Source organism: Triticum dicoccoides, chromosome 2A (genome assembly GCF_002162155.2).
Source record: "Triticum dicoccoides isolate Atlit2015 ecotype Zavitan chromosome 2A, WEW_v2.0, whole genome shotgun sequence".
Lineage (NCBI taxonomy): Eukaryota > Viridiplantae > Streptophyta > Magnoliopsida > Poales > Poaceae > Triticum > Triticum dicoccoides.
The window spans coordinates 532,630,658-532,651,481 of NC_041382.1; the positions used below are offsets into that span (position 1 = coordinate 532,630,658).

A 20,824-nucleotide genomic window follows, 5' to 3' on the forward strand; every position below is an offset into this window, starting at 1 on the left:
ATTGTCAAGACCTCATCAACACCTTCAAGGTTGGAATCTACAAGATCATCCATTTCCATGTTCGACGGCTAGGATGAACCGGGCGAACCAGTACGCAAGCCACTTAAGTGACGACGTGGACAGCGTAGGATCTTCATCCAACAACAGGCATTTATTTACCTCTCGCATCATTTACTATGTCTCTCATGTCGTTTCCAGTTTTGTCTCTTTTACTTTTACCTTTACCTTTCCTTAGACTATTTGAATAGCTCATGAGCCCAAAGCTCACCCCCTCCCTCTTGCACACGTCTCCCAACTCAATAAATTTGGTCTCTACCTTTAGCTTCTCTTTTTGGATGTTCTATATGACATAGAGAAGGAGTCAAATACTAGCATAGCAAAACAAAACAGGGAATGTCAAAATGGCACCAGCTATAAAGTCTTTGGATCTCAGCCGAGAGAGGCATCGAGTTGTAAATTGTAGTAGGGATAAACTCTAGCCGCCACTGATGTGGGTCGAGCTTTACTTTTCTCTTTGAGCGATAGAAACCCTAGCAAACCTCCCTCTGAATTCAGGGCTAATTCATAGCGATCTCTGAATTTGATTCATGTCTGAACCTCCCTTAGTTCAGAGCATGTCAATGTACTGAAGCAAGCCTCTACAAACAAAGCCGGTGGAAAATGCAATTTACTGAGGGTAGAAAGATGGACAAGTACATTGACTAGGCAGAACTCGTACCCGCAAGGAGCGCTACAAATCTAGTCCTACCCTACATGAAGACCTATTTACAGAGTGAGGCGCACGAGCACGGGCAGCTCAAAAAAGAGAAACATGTACGCATACAAACCAAGGCGGTATTCACAGAAGTGGAATTTGAAAATGGAGACCATCTTAGCATTCACCCTCAGGTCGACTTCAGCCTGTCCAGTTTGAACTTGGCCTGTAAACGATCACACAGCAATGCTTAATCACAGTTATCGCATAACTCATACTGTCATTTAAGGTGTAGCAACACGCGGGAAATTAATCGGGGATCGATATCCACAAAGGGTGCTGACCAGCATGGCATGGATGTCGTCGAGAAAGGGCTGGAGCAGCTGGACGAGCTTCTCAATCTCGAGCTTGGGGAGACTGTAACTCTGGTTTTCCCCCATGAGCCAGCCGACGAAGATCGCCCTCTCAGGGATGAGTTTCAATGCGATCTGTTTCAACAAAGTTTGTAGCAGTTGTGCAAGTCAACCAAGTGTTATCAGGACAAGCGTCTGTCTGTCGGGCTTTCCGACAAAGTCGCTAGCTGAAAAACAAACTGAGCAGCCCCTAACCTTGCATGCCGCGGAAGAAATCCAGCCATGCCACGGCTTGAGAGAGACCTTGTACGCAGCTTCTACAAGCTGTGCAAGGCTCTGCTGATCAGAACCCTCCTCCTCCTCCTCCAGTCTCTGTAACAGTGCAACAGAGAAATCCATGGATCTGATGATATTGCACAGTAAGAAGATGAAAACATGAGAAGTGGTGCATTAATCAAGTAGCACAATGGTATATAGAACGTCAATATAAGTTGCATCAGTTTGTTGGTTCACCTAGTGAGCCATAGAATAGCCCTTGCACAGCTATCGGCCTTCCTCACGGTGCCGTCGTCGGTCTCTTTCTCCACCATCGCCGTCAGAGTGGAGTATTTGGATGGGTCCTGCAAGTATAGCTCCTGCAGCCTCTGCAACAAGAATTATACTTATATTCCTTGAGGGAAACAAGAAGCGATCCATCTATTTACAGATATAGGAATATGATACGAGTACAAGAATCAAAACATTTTAAGAAGGGGGAGATAAAACATAGATGAGTCAATGCTGAATTAGGTGTTGCATATCCATCTGTCTGCATCGCTACAGCTAGTGGTAGTGGTACAGCAAAAACCCAAAAACACAAGAATAATCCCGAAGTTTCAGCCTAACATACAGTACTACAGTAAGTTCGTGCCGTCCCCAATTATAGGGACCCTATGCAGCCGTGCGATCCAAATTATTCATGCCCAGATAAACTGTTGCCCTGCCATCGCCATCATTACCTTTAGAAGAAGAAGAAACCATCTCTTATCTTCTTGGGATTGTTTAGAAACAAAGCCCGTAGCTTCTAGCAAAGGAGGAGAAACATCAACGAGGAACGGACAAGAGAGCTAGCCTGTGAAGGAGGACGGATGTGACCGGGGCAGTTGAAGGCCGGCGGCCTGTGCGCGGCACACGACCCCCTAATGCCTAATACATGGCTCATTCGTCACCCCTTGCGAAAGCAAAAGTTGTCTTCTCGGAGATATTTGCCTAATCCCATGGTCCTCGTGCTGATGCAAAACTTGGGAGCGGCTCATCATCGTACGTGCAAATGGTGGATGCAACGGAATCGGATCCATCTCCTGATCCGTCCCATGATCCGATCAAACTATCGCGGTCTCGAATGATCGGCGTCGATTCGACCAGAGCATTCATGCCCAGTAAGACGACGGCGACAGTAAAGGATCGGGTGATGCGTCGGACGATGCAGACGCGTGCTCTTTTGGTTCCACCAATGGATTCAAAATGATACTAATAATAACCAGGCTAAACTCAGAAAATAAAAAGTAGAATAACCACGCTTATATAGCTCAGATAACACTAGGTAAAATAAGCAGGCCACAGGGTGATCCATCACTTTTGGCGCCTAGCCGTGTGGCCGGCACGGGACGGGACGAGATGGATGGGAAAAGCCAGGGTATTACGTGGACCACACACGCACCAAACAGTTTTTAGTCGAGAAATCTTGATGCGATTTGGAGTCGACTTGCCATCTTCTTTTGGATCTTTGGTCTCAGGTAGAGGGGTGTGATCGAGACTCCCTGCCTACTACTGCTTCGTGCATGTTTAGTTTTTACCAGCAGCAATTTAGCTAGATCGCTGATACACTAGTTCCTAGTGGTACGTACTACTTACGAAAACCCCGAGAGTGAGGGTGGGAAGAGAGTAGTATATTTACCTCGATGTTCCGTTGGACGTCGAGCCGCAGCACTGCCATTGTCGGACCAATCTTATCTGCAAGCCCGTGCAGGCGACGCAGCATCAGCGACAGCAAGGACCACGTCCACGTGGACGGGAGAGCAACAAGCCAAAGATGCACAGACACAGGCACGTCAAGAAACCGATCGAACCAAAAGAAGAAATGGATGCGAAATGAACACCAAAACAGAGTATGGAAGCATACTGCTCATTTCTACTCACCGAGGAGCCGGAGGAGGAGGTGGGAGAGGCCGAGGAAGGGCAGCGTGGGAGGCGAGGAGCACAGCTTGCCGCCGCGCCGGCTGATCGGGGACAGCTCCGCGATCGCCAGCCTTAGCTCGGACCACTCTTCCAGCTCCACCTTGTCTTTCTTCTCCTCCTCCTCTTCTTCCTCCTCGCTCTCCTCCTTCCGCTCCTCGCCGTCGGCCCTTTCTCCGTCATCCCTCTCTCCCTCTCCCTTCTCTCCTGTCACTGCCGTTGCCGGTGCCGCAGCGGCTTCTGCTTCTCCTTCCTGCCGCGGCCCGTTCATGGCCATTGCTTCTCCCTCATCTCTCTTCCTCTCCACCATCATCAAAGCCCCTTGCACATGAGTGCCGACCCAAACTAACAGCAAGCCATGGGGAAGCCTACTTCTTGCTCGGGTCAAGACTTCGGAGGGAGAGGGAGAGATGAGAGAGGGTCGAAGTCAAACACCACCGTGGCTGCCCAATCCGCTCCAGACGAGGCGGTGGCAGAGCTCGAGACTTTGGCAGAGCTAATAATAGAATGGCATGGAAGCCCTGTAGGTACACTCAATCCTCTCCTACTGGGTGCTAAGCACGCCCTTTGTTTAAGCAATAGTAGAAAACTCTACGCGGCAAAATTCTCCCGCACCCTCATCTGTGCAGACAGAGCAGTCGTACTTCTGCATCGCGATAAGCTTAGGCTCGACTTATATGATAAATCGCGCCACTGTTTATTTATAGTCATGATGATGGTGATGCCTGAACACAAATGCCAAAACAAATAGAGGGGAGACTGGAGCGATAAAACGGACGCCCGCGACGAGACAAAGCCAGGCGAACGAGACAATTTATCTGGTCGACTGGTCCTCACAGTGACGCGCAAAACGCAACAGCCCGTGTCACCCACCATCTTTACAAGATACTACTGTATATACAAACGATAGACTGATGCATATGCCATAGTTGGCAAACAACGGTAGATGCACAACGCTACGGCCGCCAACGGGTTCGAGCGCAAGCTTGCAGGATGCACACGCTGGTGCTAAAGCAATTTGATGCATGTTCTTCCACGAACAATGTCACAGGGCTTTGTTGGAAATTTCAAAGTCTCCATTCACTCGGTACATAATTGGTAGTACCAGCCAAATCCCTTCCAGATGTATTTTTGGCACCAGGATAACCAGGAAATCCAATGAACTAGATCGCGGCGCAGAAGATGAACCAACCAAGTGTGAAGGGTTACAACTGATGGTAAACAAGATTCAATTATGCAAAACTCCAAAGCAACTCGCAGCTAAAAGTCTAAAAACATCTTTATGAACGCAAATACACAACCACACATGCAGAGTCCATTGTGAAGAAGGCTATCCAAAGCTGAGTCAAGTTCAAGCAAACCATCTGAACATCACACGATAGTAACAAGTTTGTTTTTCTTCCAGGGACATGGCACTTTGTGAGGGTCTCAATACTCTATGGCACCTTAGCAGCAGCACAACAGCCAGCGCGGCAGCTCTTTCGCAGCAGTAGCAGGATTAGCAGCAGCAGAAGCAGCAGCAGAGTGAGGCACGCAAGACTGAGGAAACAAGGAGTATCCACTTGTTAAGCAGAGCTAAATTAAATCTAAAAACTAAATAATGATAACTCTGTGTATTCAAGTTGTTGAATAAAGGCGAAATCAGCAAAGCTAGACACTGACTCATTAGCCAATGGAGTTATATGTAGTATAGTAGTCAACTTCCACCAGATCTTACACTAAAACACGCTGAATTAGGCATGATTCATGCCAGATGAGTAGGTTATCAGAGCATCACTTTGAAGCTGTTAGAGCGCACTATTTATTAAAAGGCTGGACCGCTGGAAGGACAATAAAAAACATAACTTATTTTTCAAGCACAACCTTGAAAGAATTCTTGGCCATAAATGAATAACTTGTTTATCACAATACTTAAAAAAGTTGATTGAATGGAGGGGAAATGCATTAGCTCAACATATGACAGGCCCATTTCATCAGACATATGAACCTATAATTCATCAGAAATATACAAACCTAGTCCCAACACCACAAACTTGTATGATACTCCAGAACACTAAACCTATCTAACAGGTAACTTGTCGCTGTTGTGGAGTTCATGCATCTAAGAGAAACATAAAAGGAAGAGCTTATCTGGCTAAGGAACATAGTTGATCATATAAAACTGAGTGACATCTGATGTGGAATCAAAGATGACAAAAATAATCTCATATTACAGCATTAGAACAGCAGATGTCAGCTTAGCAAAAATGGCATGACCATCTGATGCACAAAAATTGCAATCTTAGACCAAAACATTTCTAGCATGGCCACCCCTATTCACATGGACATATAAATGTATCAAATGGTGCCCCTCTCTAGGCACACATTTGATTATTCATATGACATGAACATTTGACAGAAAAAAATTGGCAATCCTAAAAAAAGTTAGCATTGCTCCAGCTATTTTGAATGGACAAATCCAAAAAAATTAATGTTAGGTTAACTAGAGATAAAGTATCCTGGGGTATATGGCCTCTTGTGTTATGTATTCAGCAGCTATATATTACTAGTCTGATTCCAGATTTGGAGAAGAAAAAAATAATCACTGGATATAGGTTACTTTACTTTATCTAACAGAACTTCAGCTTGAGGATGGGTGGTAAAAGCGGCATGTAGGTCGAGTGCATTCTCCTCGTTTAAAATCACGGCAAACTTCAACCTTGTCATGTGCCACCTAGTAGAAAAGATGCAAAATGGATTGGCTGATAGCTCGTACACTAAGATAAATAAATGACAAAACATACAAACCTCAGTTTGTGAATCAGGGTGTGCAAATCTACATGATTCTCTATTGCACATTTTCTTCAAGTAGTCCCTGCAAACTTCCACTGTGTTCTTGTTATCTGTGTTTTTACAAGAGAAGTATCAAAATTATGTTCTGTGTCAAAAAAAGGAGAACTACAAAAAGTCATGTAGTCGTCTTATGATCAAAATATGGTTCAACACTCAGGAGTCAAGATTAAATTCCACGAGAGCAAACCTAGTGTTTTCTTTCCCAACAAAACCGAAAAGCAATACTGCATGGTATAGCGGATGTGTTAATTACCAGCAAAACCTCTAGGAGGTGAGAGAGGAGGAGCCATCATAGGTACTCCCAGTGGTGGTGGTGGTGGTGGCATGTAAACCTTGAAGAGCAAAAAAAAAAGTATAGGTTATACTAACCATGATCAACTTATAAAATATATACTACAAAAGGCAACTAATAATATAATACTTTAAACAGTTCTTTATTTACAAACTCATTTCTTACTGCACATGAACTGGGAACAAAGGATCTGCTGGCTGGTCAACAGATAAATAATATATTCCAAATAATTTCTTTATGAGAGAGAAGGGAAGAGTAATTTCTTGTCAATAGAGTATTGTTTAAGAGTAAGACTATATCTTCAATAGAAACACTTTACCATCTCAGGATATGGCATTTGCATGGGAACATCCCTCATTGGTGGGGGTAGCATTGGTTGTGCTATGACATGAGTGTACCTACATGATATACGCTCACACCTCCCACGCAAGAAATCTTGGCAAACCTGTCAAGAAAAAATATCTAATCAGCAATCTGTGTACAAAATATACAAAATGCTAAAATACAGACATACAGTAATATACAAAATGCTAAATAGGGGAAATTATATTCTTGCTTTGGGGGTTCAGTACGCAAAGGGGTACCCAGGTACACAATAATAGAAAAAAAACATTTCACATGTGGACAGTTTTATGTGGTCGTTATTTTTATGCTAGGCAAGTTAGTAATACTCCCTCCGGTCCTTTTTACTCTGCATATAAGAATTGTCTGAAGTCAAACTTTAAAAAGTTTGACCATATTTATATGAAAAAATATCAACATCTACCATGATAAAGTTATACAACATGAAACTTTAAGGCATGACGCATCTACTAGTATTGATTTCACATTGTGAATGTTGGTATTTTTTTCTATAAAGTTGGTCAAACTTTACGAGCCTTGACTTCAGACAAATCTAATATGCGAACTAAAAAGGACCGGAGGGAGTACAATCTTTAACGGCAGAAAATATTACAATTGCACACTCTTGAACAGATGAATGGTGCAAGAAGCGGCACTCATTTGCTGATCTTGAACATCGCCCACGTGCGAAATCTCTGCAAACCTGATAAATGTTCAAAAGAAGGATGCTCAGTTAGCAGTCCTGAATGGTAAATGTATAAGAAAAATCATCATCACATAAGATCAATACATCAGAATAACTTAACTTGTACAAAACTGTACAGAATGCTATGCATCTCTAATGAAGTGAAGAGGATCATTTCACAGTTTTGGACAAGACAGCTAAGGAACTGTTGATTTGGTTTTATTTTATCGTATCCCTTAAGGTCATACCAACACAAAGCATCGATATGGAAACCATGTTTCCGAGTCTGACAAAAATACGGATATTGTGAATTATTTCCAAACAATCTCCCCCTCAGCCAAACTTGTGGTCTCATCAAGCTGACGTAACGCACAATCTGGACTGCCAGCCCATGCTGCCACATCTAGCATCCTACGTGCAGACTAGACACAACATTAGCTAAACAGCTCTTCCATAGCAGTACACACTAAATACTCAGAAAAACCTGGAGAGCTCATAATAAATGATGTGTTAGAGAAAACATTGAAGGACAGAAAGGACAGCTTACCGTCTTCACCTGTGGGACGTCCAAACCAATTGATCTCAGCAACGACCTATACAGGATCGACCAAAGAAGGCTGTAATCAGAAAGTTGCACCCAACAGCGTGTGTAATCACCCATATGAAAAACTGAGCGGACCATGAACAAATTTATTGGGCTGGCAAGCCCAAACTGCAAAACTGTAACTTTAGAACTAGCTCACACAACAGGGCTATTAACAATTTGCATCAGATGGAGGCACATTGTTACAATACATGATGTCAAGCAGGCAATCTGATCCTCTTATCTAAATGGAAAAATCTCGTGTGATGATACTGCTGCTGATACTTGGAAACTGAACTATAGAGGGAATTTTCAGAGATATATACTTCAAACTAGCCTAAATTGCATCAGCCTGCATCTTAACATGGAACCAGATTGCCAGACATCCACAGCTGAACAAGTGAAGCAAATCAAGCAAATTGAATCGAACAAAATCAAGGGGATATCAGCTCATACTCCTGTATGTGAGGAGGCGGGTGGTAGTAGCGGCAGGTTCTGCCCCGGAAGCAGTTGTTCCTCAGCGAATCCGCGCATGCCGTCACCTTGGAGTCCCTGCCGAATTCCCGAATCAACAAAACCCAAATCAGACAAGAATAAATATGCCGCTAACATTGGCAGAGGAGGCAAGATCTCGCGCTTTTACCGGTCGACGGAAACGGATTGGTGCGGGTGCGCATACTTGCACTCGAGGTCGGAGCGGGTGCACCTGTCGCGCAGGTAGTCGCGGCACGCCTCGACGGTGAGGTCGTTCTGCCGCCGCCGCTTGCCTTCGGGCTGGCGCGGACTACGGCTCCGACTGCGACTGCGGCTACGGCTGCGGCTGCGGCTGCGGCTCCGGCTGCGGCTGCGGCTGCGGCTGCGGCGGTCGCGGGGGGAGCGGGAGCGAGACACGGAGCGCCTGGGGGAGGCGGACCGTGAAGGGGAGAGGGAGAGGCGGCGCTTGCGCGGCGGGAGCGGAGGCGACGGCGAACGGGCGGCGGGGTTGGGGCTGGGGTTGGGTTCCGCGGTGTCGGCGTTGGGGATTTCGGCGGAGGCCATGGGGGGAGAGGAGAAGACCGCGAGAGAGACGACAGAGGAGGGGGCGCTGCGGGGGGTCGGATGTGACAAGATCTAGGTTTTAAATAAATTTTATTTTAAATCCGCCGTGTTCCTCTCACAGGATTTTGAAAATCGTCTCTGGTTTCATCGTTAATCCGCCCCTTCGCTTGAAACGATTTTTATTGCAATTTTATTAGAGGATTGAAATCCTTCAGAAAAATCTGATCATAAATTTTATCTTGTCGACGACACTCGGGAAGTCTTAGCGCACGTGCCTACGAGGACAAGCATCCGAGAGATGCAGTCATTGTCATTGAACCCATGTGAAACACCTAACACCAATTTTTTTCTCGCGCACACTCACTGCGAGAAACCCTAACATCGTCGGCGCCCTAAGAAGACACTAGGAATCTACGGCGCCCTAAAAAGACACTAGGAATCTACGCCGGGGCTCCACCGACTCCGTGCTGATGGACGACCTTGAGGAGGATTGGGGTCTGAACGGCCAACTCGAAGATAAAGCGATGTCATTCGCACAAACACCACCCTTGCGAGAAAGAAAAACTGAAGGATCAAAGATGTGCTAGATATCAATTAGAGGAGAGTGGATAGGCGACTACCGAATTTAATACTTTTCTTAGTTGCTTTTAGAGGCTAGCGCGGAAATGCGGGTTATTTAGATATGCAGCTAAGTGATACACCATATATGAAGAGTTACAACAAGCTAAAGAGCTACACAGAGGCAACAGACAAGCAAGTAATAACATTAAATAAAGTTAGTGTTAAGAGACAGCCGAAAGTGATGGTGATGAAGATGTACACTCAAGTTCACACTTTTGGGGGAGTGCTAATCTCCTCTGAAAAGGTTGGAAGAAACGACTGCTCCCACAATAATGAATGCATCACCTTTGTCTTCGAGAACATTGGTAAACGAATGCCCAAGTTTCCTCTCAGTATGGTAGCTCTTGAGGGAAGCTCCAAGCCCTCACATATGATGTGATAGCCTGACTTATTAGTGATGATAGACTACTCATATCAATAAGGAATTCCTTTTTTCCGGGAGCCCATTCAGAAAAAACTCCAAAGTTAAGCGTGCTCAGCTTGGAGTAGTTTCAGAATGGGTGACCGACTGGAAAGTTGCTTCCGGGTGCGCAAGAGTGAGGGTAAAGTGCGCAGAAAAAGACTAATATTGATCTGTGGGGTCAGTCTAGATCCCGCCAGCAATAACGACCACCGGCGGGTGTGTTCAGGGCGTTACATATGAGCCCATAAAACAATCACACAACTTAGAAGCTCCAGGCGACGACGCCGACCGTGCGCTCTTCGCCTCCGCCACGACTGTCGGCATCGGCAATGGAAAGACGGCTATCTTCTGGAAATGCTCATGGTTAGGCACCACACTGTGCACCCAATTCCCCGCCCTGTAAAAACATTCCAGGCGCAAGAACAAAACCGTTGTGGCGGCGCTGGCCAGTGATCAGTGGATTAAGGACCTAAGTCATGGGAATAGGGATGAGATCATCACATAGTACATTAGACTCTGGCGCCTCATGGACGCCCATGCCGGGAGGTTGGATGACCAAACGGCGGACACAATTGTTTGGACAAGCGGCAGCAACGGATGCTACTCCACCAGCTCGGCGTACAAACTTCAGTTCAGGGATGCACCGGTAACTGAATTCAAGAGCACGATCTGGAGAGCTTGGGCTCCTGGTAAAATAAAGATCTTCAGCTGGTTGTTGCAAAACTGAACCATCTCTGGTGCAACGATCGGTTGCAGCGAAGAGGATGGCCAAATGCTTTTTTCTATCCCCTCTGTCTGCGCAATTTGGAGACTTCGGTTCACCTCATGTGGTAGTGCCCCTTCTCAAAAGAAATCTGGCAGAAGGATGCAACCTGGGCAGGATGCAACTCTACGGGGACAATCCAAAACGAATACAGCCAATCTTCTGCTGCATTTCAGGCCATCATACTGGGAGCAAGCAAGGAGTGCAGGAAGGGGATCAAAACCATGATTATGATGATCACATGGGAGATCTGGAGGGAAAGAAACAACTGCATATTACGTGGAAAACTGCCAAGGGTAAGCGATGTCATTCATGCCGTTAGGCAAAACATGGAGCAATGGGGGCTAGTAGGAGTGAAAGCAATTGAGACCCCTTTTGGGGATGTAACTGGGAGACATACCACTAGGGTTTTTGTCCCCCTTTTTTTCCTATATTTTTCTCCCTCTCAAAACCCACTGAACTTGATCAACAATGTTATCCATTATTGCTTCCTACTAAATTAATGAACGCCAGCCGGCAGCTAGATCTTTCAAAAAAAAAGCTTCGGAGAAACACCAACCGTCTAGGGTTTCACATAAATCATGGCGTGCAAGACAAGAAGCCATCTATGATGAGGTCGGTTAGGGACTCTGTAAACCCTAACTCTCGTCCCATTTATAAGGTGTAGCTACCATGATGATCCTCTCGCACAAGGTGCTCACACGTCAATAAAAAAGCAGCGCGTATGCTATTACCTGAGCAATGAGGACCCGAACCTAGGTAAACCCCTATGTGCAAACTCTTGGCACACATCTTGGCACACGTCAATAAAAAAACAAAACAACGCTAGACAGACAAAGGAATCGACGTCCCCGTAACCCAGGGGGAACATTCTCTCTTGGCACACATCTATGAGTACTAGTGCCAACATCCACATGTGCCCCATGTATGCATCACTGACCCCACACGCCCGTGTAACCGCGAGGGTCGGCTCTAATACCAATTATAACGCCCCGACCAAATACGTCGGTTCCTGGGCATTGCGCCTGAGATCTAGACTAGCCCCACATACTAACACTAGTATTTCCTACACACTTTGTCTTCACTCATGCGCACTGGGAACAACTTACTTTCAAGTTGGTCACCCATCCTCAATTGCTATGTAACACATCTTTCATATTTGAGTAGTGAACTGTAGAGGAACGTACTACGGAACAACAAAGTTTACCATACAATCACACCCAGGAATGCTATGAAGATGACATCGTAGGTCCAATCTCACCAACAACATGGAGAGGAGGGAGAAGGTTTTGTGACAATCCGACAATCCCTGTAGCTAGGTTATACCTCCCAGACGCGAGAATTTCTTCATCGATCAAGAGTCAAAGTTGACGATTCCTATGCGGTAACCACACATACCAAAGTAGTGATTCAGCAGCACATTGTTGTCTCGAACAAATATCGTCGAGAGAAACTAGAGAGAGAAGCAGCCTAGCAACTTACCGTCTAGTTTTGAACTAGATGGAGAGAGACGGGGCGTATGGCAGCCCGGGGCCGTCCTCCAAATGATTTGTCTGTCAAGGGGGTTATTTTGATAACAATGAGAGAATATTATTCTAGAAACAAGTCGACTCATCGTAGCAGCAGTAGCATCCTATGCAGAGTTTGAACTTTTGCAAACATTGTTTAAACGGGGTTTGTGATATACCGTCTGAGAGCTACATACATGACTATCATGATTTATGTTGAACATTTTCACAAAATCTACACGGTTTAAGTACAATTCCGAAAACTGTGTTTCTTTCACCAAAAAACGTCAACTGTACTTTCGGGCTCAGTTTTAAAAGGTTTATCGAAATGAAACAAATGAAATGGCATTGCATATTTGTTGTAATTGCACTCATTTTTCATATAGAAAGTTTTCTCCAATCTCTATAGTTCAAGAGAACTTTGAAAATGATGGAATTTTAAGAACCGAACAACTAAGATTGCATTTTTGTCTTAGTTTGAAAACGATTGATCTGAATGATGCAAATGATATGCCGTTGGAAAGCTGGTGAGAATGCGCTACTTTTTTTGTATAGAATGTTTTTCCGATTTTGAATAGTTTAAACATAATTAGAAAAGGGGGTCTTAATGATATTAAATTGTGCTATGGAAGACAAATGCTATGATGTGCTTGCGACGCGAAGATGTGTGGGATGTGTCTAAAGTATGTCTTGATCGGTGCATGACCTGCATCATGAGTCATTTGTCCAACCGATGGCCATTACCGTCATGTGTGGTTACCTCAGTTACTAAGAATAAACATCCAGACAAAAAGCATTGGGTGTTTAGTGACAACACCTCATTCGTTCCCAAGGAATATCTTTTCGCTATCGTACTAACCCCTACTCTAATTGTTGTTTGGGATAGCGTTCCACATCCTGCTCGCTCATTACCTTCCCCTTCCTTGATCTACGAGATCCCGGATACCTACGGGGCCTTAGAACGAGAACAAGACAAGAGAAAATTGTGTTGCAATCAGACACATACAAAGAAGTCTGTTATACCAAAGCATTCCAACAATCCCTTGCATAAATACATCCGGTTGCAAGGATTTGCCTCAATCCATTTTCTTATTGAATTACTCACACATGGCGATCGGATTGCAAGATGAACTAATTGAAGACGATATAAAGAAGAATGCTTGATTGATGATATGTCTTACAATAGTTGTCAAACGCGTACACCTTACAAGTATGACCAACTTGAGGTGGATGGCTGCAGTGATGATTGTGGTGCAGCTATAGAGATGAGATGGGAAATGACGACCGCTAGGATTAGAAGATGGCTCTTGTTCTCTATTTCATGAATGGTGCCCTGTCCATTGAGAATTAGGCATCAACCCCTTTATAGAAGTTGGTCAAGGGGACCTCCTGGAGCTGACATTATGGGGGCGAGTACGAGCAAATGTGCTCGTACCAGGCGTCGTCTTGCGCTCTATAGGCCTCGGTGCTCCTCCAATTCCCTTACTTCTTCCACCAAACTTTGTATTCCTTGCGTGTGATGATCCCTTCTATGTTTAGGACCTCTTTATTTTCTTCGGAAGCACGCTAAACAAAGGATTTTGCGATCTCTCGCATTCATTAGTCATTAGTGGCTATATTAAAGTGATTTTCTTGGAAATCCTAAGATTGTCCGGTTTAAACAACGATGTAATGAGCACAAAAATATCACTCATCATTGACGTGCGTGGAGGTTGACGGAGCTGCTTGTGAGACTACCTGGATCGATCCTCCTTCTGTCGGCGCCAGTGCTCGAGGTGAGTGGTTGCGTCTACGGGGACAGGGGGCTCCTTTTGGACCTAGTGAGGATGCCTTTTCCCCGCCCAACAGAGGGGTCATGAGGTCTCGTGCTCATGTGGTTGTCGGACTCGGCGACCAGCTTCTATGCGGAGGTTCGAGATACAATGCTTCAGACGAAAGCCTTGCTGACCTAGTCAACAAGATGATGGTAACGCTTTCGAGCGTTGCTTTTGTTCTTGAAGGTGTCATTGTGAAGCTTCGTAGCTCGTTCTATGGTGCGCTTTGGGCGAAATCCTTAGATCCATCGATGCATTAGACGGTGGAGGCATCTTCGATGTCGTTTCCCCCTTGGGAGTTCTATTAGAGCCATGGATCTGCTATTGATCGTTGATTGTCTTGGTTGGTATATTGGGGTATCGGGAGGCGGCGGTGGAAGTAATCTGGGACAACAGTCATTGCTTTGATCACCTTGGTGATGTTGGTCGGCCTCTCTCTTGGGTGCTCGTGGCGGCGGTGAGGTCTCAAAGTTTGGTTCGCTTCGACGATGCTTGAGATTTCGTCGCCTCACATAGTGTTCTAGTTCTCTCTATATCTGATGTTGGCCCGTGGGGGCAAAGAAGAGGTGCAGAGGCTGTCATGGTGGATCACAATCCTTCGGCTTGGTCTGTGACTCTCTTTGTCGCAACTTGGCTAGGCCACGGGAAGCCCTTCGACGGTGGCTGCGACTTTCCTATCTCTTCAAGGTGCGGAGTGATTGCAGGGAAAGCAGATGATTTCCTCTTTATGTCTTCTTGGTGTTGGATCTCCTCTCGAATGATCCAACAATGATAGTTCATGCTATTTCTCGGCCTATCAAGTGGTGGGTGGTAAATTCTTGATGTTGAATGCTTGTTGCTTGTCGTAGCTTGTTTGGTTCTCTCCCTGTTTTTTTCTTGTTCATTCTTGTATGCGTTGAAAGCCATATATTGTAGCTGCGTTATATTGTATTGCCTTCTGTCTTAAATATAATGAAAATGGATCAGGCCGGCCGGCGTAAGCCTGCCATAGCAACGTCAAAAAGCAAACATTGACATAAGAAGGTAAGTAGCTTGACTGATAGTGAGCCAGTCAACCAGCTGCCTCCTGACCTCAATAACTAAAACCAGAAACTAAACAGCAAGTTAGCAACACAAACTGGCCACCAGCATGCAATGCATGCGAAAAATCACCGTGGACGAACGTGAGTGATTTGCGAAACAGTTGGCTCTTAGCAAACGAGGTCCGTTTAAATTGGAAAAGCGTTCGTTACACATAAAACCATGGGAGAGGCGCGGATGAACAGAGCATGGCATCCATGTCTATGCCACATGTTTAAACTGGTACAGTACGTACTACTAGTATTATTTTGCCAGTCGAAGATGTAAACTTGGAGAACAATCGTGGCATCACAACACGCCCAGATATGCATGCGCATTCATCCGAGCCGAGAGCGTGCGCGCGCGCCACCGGGGACAGGTCGGCCCCGAGCCGCGACCTGCGAGTTGCACACCCGCCTTTCGGCGACGCGCGGCGGCGGCATGCCCTGAAGGGACGACGGAGCTGCTGGCGCGGGGGAGGTCGCAGCAGCACCCAAGGCTCTCACGTCGTCGCCTCCGCCACACGTGAGGGAGCACCAGCGGGTCAGCCTGCAGTCCAGGTACTGGACGACGGCGTGGGTGCCGTTGTTGTATATCTTCACGACGTAGCACGGATCATCGCGGTTGGGGGCGGCCGGCAATGCAGGAGGCCCGGCGGGCGGCGGGTGCGGGTCGCAGAGGGCGTGGCAGTCGGGCCAGTAGGTGGGGCAGACCCTCCTGTTCAACAGGTCGCGGCCGAGGCAGATGTGGCAGAGGTACGTCTCTATGGTCTCGTCGACCGCCGACGCGGGCGATGAGGAGTTGACGCCGCCCGCCGCCGTCAACGCCGCCGCGTTGCTGCTGGACGCCGTGTCGCCATCGACCGGTGCGGCGCCGGTGGCTGAGAGGAGCAGCACTACGAGGACAAGGGAGAGGGCACGGCAGGCCGCCGAGAGCAGCTGCATCTTGGGTGGGAACGGGACCTATCGATCCAGCGAGAGATGATACTACATGGCGCCATGGCGGTTTAAGTAGCATGAATCGACGGTGGGATCCAACCGCAAAAGGCACATTTTTGGCATTTGCGGGATCGTGAACGGCAATGCCTGCTCGTTCTAGGGCTTGGCTTCTTGATGCAGAAAGCCAGCTAGCTCCACGAATTAGTTGTGTTAACCTGTAGCAGATTCAGGCCAGTTCCGATGTTCAATTGGAGAGCGGCGGCCTACTGGAGTCTGGTGCAATTATATGCTACAAATACAAACGATTGGAAGGAACCGATTCCGTTCAACTCTCCAAATGGTTCTGAGTATAGCGTACCACGCCGCGGCGATATATCTGTATTTTCATACGGAAGGAAGCAGAGCTGCTTTCAGCTGACTGCAGGCGAAAAGGAACTGAACAGCTGACTCCCTCTGTTCCGAATTACTTGTCGCATGTATGGATGTATTTAGATGTATTCTAGTTTTAGATATATCCATTTCTGCGACGAGTAATTTGGAACGAAGGGAGTAGAAAGAAACAACCTATGTGGCAGCAAGTCTAGCATCATTGTCTGCGCCGGCGAGCTATTTTTCTCCTTGAAGCAAACCAAGGATTGCATGAAATCGGCATCGGACTATGGGAGAGAACAGTTCATCCGATTTCCACACGTTCAAAAATGCCCGGACAAAGTTCCTCCGTCCTTGAAATTTTTATTTCTGAATTAGATATTGATGATCCAAGGGCTCATTTTCATGTTACCATAGAGGGGATAAGAGGAGGGACGATAATCTCGAAGGTAAAAAAATTGTTCCTAGCATGCCACAGATATTTCCCTTGCTCTGAAGTGTCTTAAATGAAAGGGAATGAGATGTGCGACGCATAGTACATCGTTGTTCCTTATGTCTTTCTTCGAAGTACTTGTAGGGGGTACGAAAATGTTAGACTTCTATCGATCACGGTTCTTTTTGCAGAGCGATGGATAAAGAGGAAATACAGGCTTAGTAAGTGGGATATCATTTATAGACCGAAGGACTAGGGTGGTCTCGGCATTGAGAATTTAGAGGTAAAGAATAGATGTCCGCTCAATAAATTGCCATACAGACTTTCTTTTGAGACCGAAGGCACGTGAATACAAATTTTATATAATAACTACTTACAATCTAATAACATTGCCCAGGTTACCGTGAGACCCAATGATTCACTTTCCTGGAAGGGGTTAATGAGAACGAAAGCAACTTTCTTTCATAGGACCAAATTCATCATTGAAAACGGTAATTCGACTAGATTCTGGGAGGATACGTGGTTAGGAGAGATGCCTTTAGCTACACAATATCCACCTCTCTATAATACTATTGTACAACGCAAGGAGGCTTATGTTGCTACAATATTACGGTCCAACCCTCTAAATATTCAGTTTTCGAGGTCTTTAATAGGAGATTGATGGAAAGCTTGGCTAAATCTGGTGCGCAGGTTGATGGATGTTCACCTCTTAGATGAGCCTGATAGTATTCACTAGAGATTAATCAGGAGCGGAATCTTCTCAGTGAAATCTATGTATGTTGACCTAATTGACTCTGGCCCGATTCTAAAATCGACACATATCTGGAAGATCAAAGTACTGTTAAAAATATTTTGTTAAGAAGGAGGTGATTCTAACTAAGGATAACTTGGCCAAGCGCAATTGGAAGGGTAGTCAACGATGTTGCTTTTGTGACCAAGATGAAACGATTAAACACCTCTTTCTTGAGTGTTTGCTTGCCAAACTATTATGGCGCTCAATTAATATAGCCTTCAATATCAACCCTCCAAATACTATTCACACGTTATTTGGAACGTGGCTAAATGGAATAGAACCAAATACTATGAGACATATTTGGATAGGAGTATGCGTATTACTTTGAGCTATATGAAACTGCAGAAATGATATGGATTTTTTTTTGCGAGAGAGAGTTACTCACTCGTGCGGAAATCAGGAAGCCTTTGGTTACCAGGTCTACCTGATGAAAGATGGTAGCGCGGGATATTTACAATCAATTTGGATGATGGTCTAATAATAGGCTAGGTGTTTAGTTATCTTGTCTTATTTTTGCCGGTTGTAGCACTCCTTTTCACTTTTTGATTACCCTATCAGCTCCGAGCGAGTTTGTAATGAACCTCAGACCTTTCAGATAATTTGCTTAATGAAGGGTTTGCATGCATCGCTCTGATGCAAAGATCGGGATGATCCTCCTTTCCTAAAAAGGAAAATAGTACATTGTTTCGCTCCACACATGCATTGAGCATTAAAAGAGTTTTGAGAAAAATGTCACACACGTGCTAACCCTTAACCTCGCCTTCTCCTTGGCCAACTCTACTCATTGACGTGGATCCGGCAGGCCACCTCCCGACAGAAAGAAGAGAGAGAAAGATGAGATTTTCCTAAGAAAATCATCGCCTAATTCAATTGGTTTCAATTTGAAAATGCAGAACATGCAAGTCCTCGGAGGCCCCGGATGAGCAGAGCATATATGGTGGCTCGGCTAACAAAAATCGCTCAGTGTTTATGTTGGCACAGGATGATTGTCAAATCAACCGTATAAGATGTGAACATGAAAATCAACCATCTCAACACAAACACAAACACAAACCGACGAGCAACCACAACCTCGAGGACCACTTGCTACCGCGCGCCCCAACGGGGACTGATCGAGCCCGCAGCCCGAGCCCAAGGCGTGACCTGCGCCATGTGCGGCGACAGCATGCCCTGGAGGGAGACAACTAGCACGCGGTAAGAGCATCTCTAGCCGTTCAGCCCCATAGGGTATTGAAAAAAAGCGGTCTGGAGATGAACCGGCGCTAGATCGGCCTCTAGGGGCGACCTAACTCCCAGCCACGCCCTCAGACGGTGTCCCCAAACCGCAGCAAATTCAAACTTGGTCATTCCCGTTCACAAAAAAATGCCACATGTCCGACGATCACAGGGATCCAGTTCAGCGATCATCTTGCCACAGTTCGGCGAACGAATGAAAAGTTCGGCGTGCAAAAAAGGAAGGGCGCGCGTACAACGCATCACACGGCGTGGTCGGCCTCCGGCGTCGGCGTGCGCGAGCTTGGCGGTGTCGGGGCTGCTTCTGTGCTGGGCGGCGTCGGCGTGGCTTCTCTGCTGCTGGGCGTCATGGAGGCATCTCGCTCGGGCTTGGCGGCGAAGTCGGCGTGGGCGTGGGAGTTGGTGGCACCGTCGACGGCAGCTGGTTCAGGATGAGGCCGCGCTCCGCCAAGTACCATGCCTTGACCGCCTCGTCGTTGCATGTCCGCGCCGCCCAGCAGGAAAGCCAGGTCGGTGTTCCTCTTCTTCGCGGCGACGTTGGTCCGGAGTAGGTCGAGCTTGACGGTGCTGCTCGTCATCAAAGCCGACCACCGCGCCTCGGTCTTCTCTTCACGTAGGCGGCCCGGGCATGTGAGTCGGCGAGGCAGTGCTCGATGGAGTCCTGCGCGCGCGGTGGCCGAGTCGGCGTGTTTCCCCTTCTTGGCCCCTTTGTTTCCTTCGGGGCGCATGTCGCCCGCGCCCGGCGTCGGCGCGTCCGGCTTGTAAGTCTCCTTGGCCTTGGCGAGGGTGTGCCGGACATCCACCCACTTGTCGCACTTCTCGATCCGTTTGAAGACGTGGAGGCATTTGAAATCTTGGTCACTGCTGTCCTGCCGAAACATGCCGGACATCCGCACGAGCTGCGCCGAGGGACTACCAGTGAGCGGCACGCGCCCGGCGAAATGGAAAAGGAGAGGCCGGCGAGCCATACCTGATCCTCGATGCTGGTGCCGCTCTCTGGGCGAGCCGCGATCTCCTCGACGATCCCATATCATTTGTTACACGCCGATTGAATGAGCCCCCAGTGGTTCGCCATTGCCTTCTCCCCGCGCTGCATGTACACGCCTTTGAAGTAGGGGTCGACGAGTTTGCGCTCGTCGAACTTGTTAAAGTTGTGTCGAATATTATTGTACAAGTTAGGTTACAGTTGGACTTGGAGTCGTACGGTGTGTAGACAGGATATGGAGTCGTGTCCAAGTAGGACACTTGTATCCTAGGCCTCTCATATATAGCGGGGTAGACACACGATGTAACCTATGCCAACATAATAGCACATGCGTGCAAGGGGGAGCCGGCGGCGTGTGTCGGCGCCCGGGTGGCCGGTGTGCGGTATTGTGATGGTGTCGGGGAGGAGCGCCCGTAGTCAAGCCTCGGGGATGTAGCCATATCGGTGAACCTCGTTAACAAATCTCGGTGTCGTGCTCGTGTGATTGCTTGGTCCTCGAATGATCAACGGTATGCCTTAGATTTATTCTAACAAGTGGTATTAGAGCTAGGTTATTCGGAGGCTATGGATTGTTGATCCGGACGAAATACGAGTTTGAGATGCAGCCGGCCGGACGAAATACGAGTTTGAGATGCAGCCGGCTGCGGCGTGGTTCTCGACCAGATTGGAAGAAGCAATCGGAATATGCGGCGGCGGCGTATTGTGACGCGTGCGCGTGGATGCACCTGACCTAGCGTACATGCAGCAGCAACTTGAGCAGAGCGAGCAGCTGCTCGATCGGCAGGCGGTGAGGCCTGAGGCGCGAGGCCCAGGGGCCTTGGCACAGAGTGCTGCAGCAGCAGCGATTAGCAAGACCCACGTGGGCTGGCAGG

At 47.0% G+C, this 20,824-nt stretch overlaps 2 protein-coding genes across 4 annotated transcripts; both read right to left on the bottom strand.

Moving 5' to 3' along the window:
- Positions 1–639: 639 nt before the first annotated feature.
- On the bottom strand, positions 640–4,255 carry LOC119355215 (glycolipid transfer protein 3-like). Of its 3 annotated transcripts, XM_037621996.1 has the most exons (6): positions 3,226–4,047; positions 2,984–3,039; positions 1,561–1,691; positions 1,303–1,450; positions 1,039–1,182; positions 640–920 (listed from the first exon to the last, which is right to left on the bottom strand). In XM_037621996.1, the coding sequence occupies exons 1-6, from the start codon at positions 3,572–3,574 to the stop codon at positions 885–887; spliced, it is 864 nt and encodes a 287-aa protein (XP_037477893.1). In that variant the 5' UTR covers positions 3,575–4,047; the 3' UTR covers positions 640–884. The 3 variants fall into 3 exon arrangements, 2 of the variants coding, with proteins under 2 accessions (XP_037477893.1, XP_037477894.1); XR_005171514.1 differs by lacking the exon at positions 640–920 and having other exon boundaries at positions 1,043–1,182; positions 1,303–1,419; positions 3,226–4,255; XM_037621997.1 differs by lacking the exons at positions 640–920; positions 1,039–1,182; positions 1,303–1,450 and having other exon boundaries at positions 1,557–1,691; positions 3,226–4,255.
- A 189-nt stretch (positions 4,256–4,444) lies between these two features.
- LOC119357926 (zinc finger CCCH domain-containing protein 28-like) lies at positions 4,445–16,145 on the bottom strand. Its single transcript, XM_037624696.1, has 10 exons — positions 15,600–16,145; positions 8,639–9,105; positions 8,452–8,547; positions 7,960–8,005; positions 7,341–7,430; positions 6,705–6,830; positions 6,347–6,425; positions 6,049–6,143; positions 5,866–5,974; positions 4,445–4,800 (listed from the first exon to the last, which is right to left on the bottom strand). Exons 1-9 carry the CDS (start codon positions 16,143–16,145, stop codon positions 5,882–5,884), a joined length of 1,638 nt encoding a protein of 545 aa, XP_037480593.1. The 3' UTR covers positions 4,445–4,800; positions 5,866–5,881.
- Between the last annotated feature and the right edge of the window lie 4,679 nt (positions 16,146–20,824).

Excerpts from the sequence above, each read along its gene's own strand:
- LOC119357926 (XM_037624696.1), bottom strand. The coding sequence starts at position 16,145 with ATGCAGCTGCTCTCGGCGGCCTGCCGTGCCCTCTCCCTTGTCCTCGTA. Across the intron at positions 7,431-7,959 it reads ACGTCCCACAGGTGAAGACG|GTTTGCAGAGATTTCGCACG; the intron begins GTAAGCTGTCCT and ends AACATTTATCAG. Across the intron at positions 6,831-7,340 it reads CTGTTCAAGAGTGTGCAATT|GTTTGCCAAGATTTCTTGCG; the intron begins GTAATATTTTCT and ends TTTTCTTGACAG.
- LOC119355215 (XM_037621996.1), bottom strand. The coding sequence starts at position 3,574 with ATGATGGTGGAGAGGAAGAGAGATGAGGGAGAAGCAATGGCCATGAAC. Across the intron at positions 3,040-3,225 it reads CCTCCTCCTCCGGCTCCTCG|ATAAGATTGGTCCGACAATG; the intron begins GTGAGTAGAAAT and ends ACGGGCTTGCAG. Across the intron at positions 1,183-1,302 it reads TTTCTTCCGCGGCATGCAAG|ATCGCATTGAAACTCATCCC; the intron begins GTTAGGGGCTGC and ends TTGTTGAAACAG.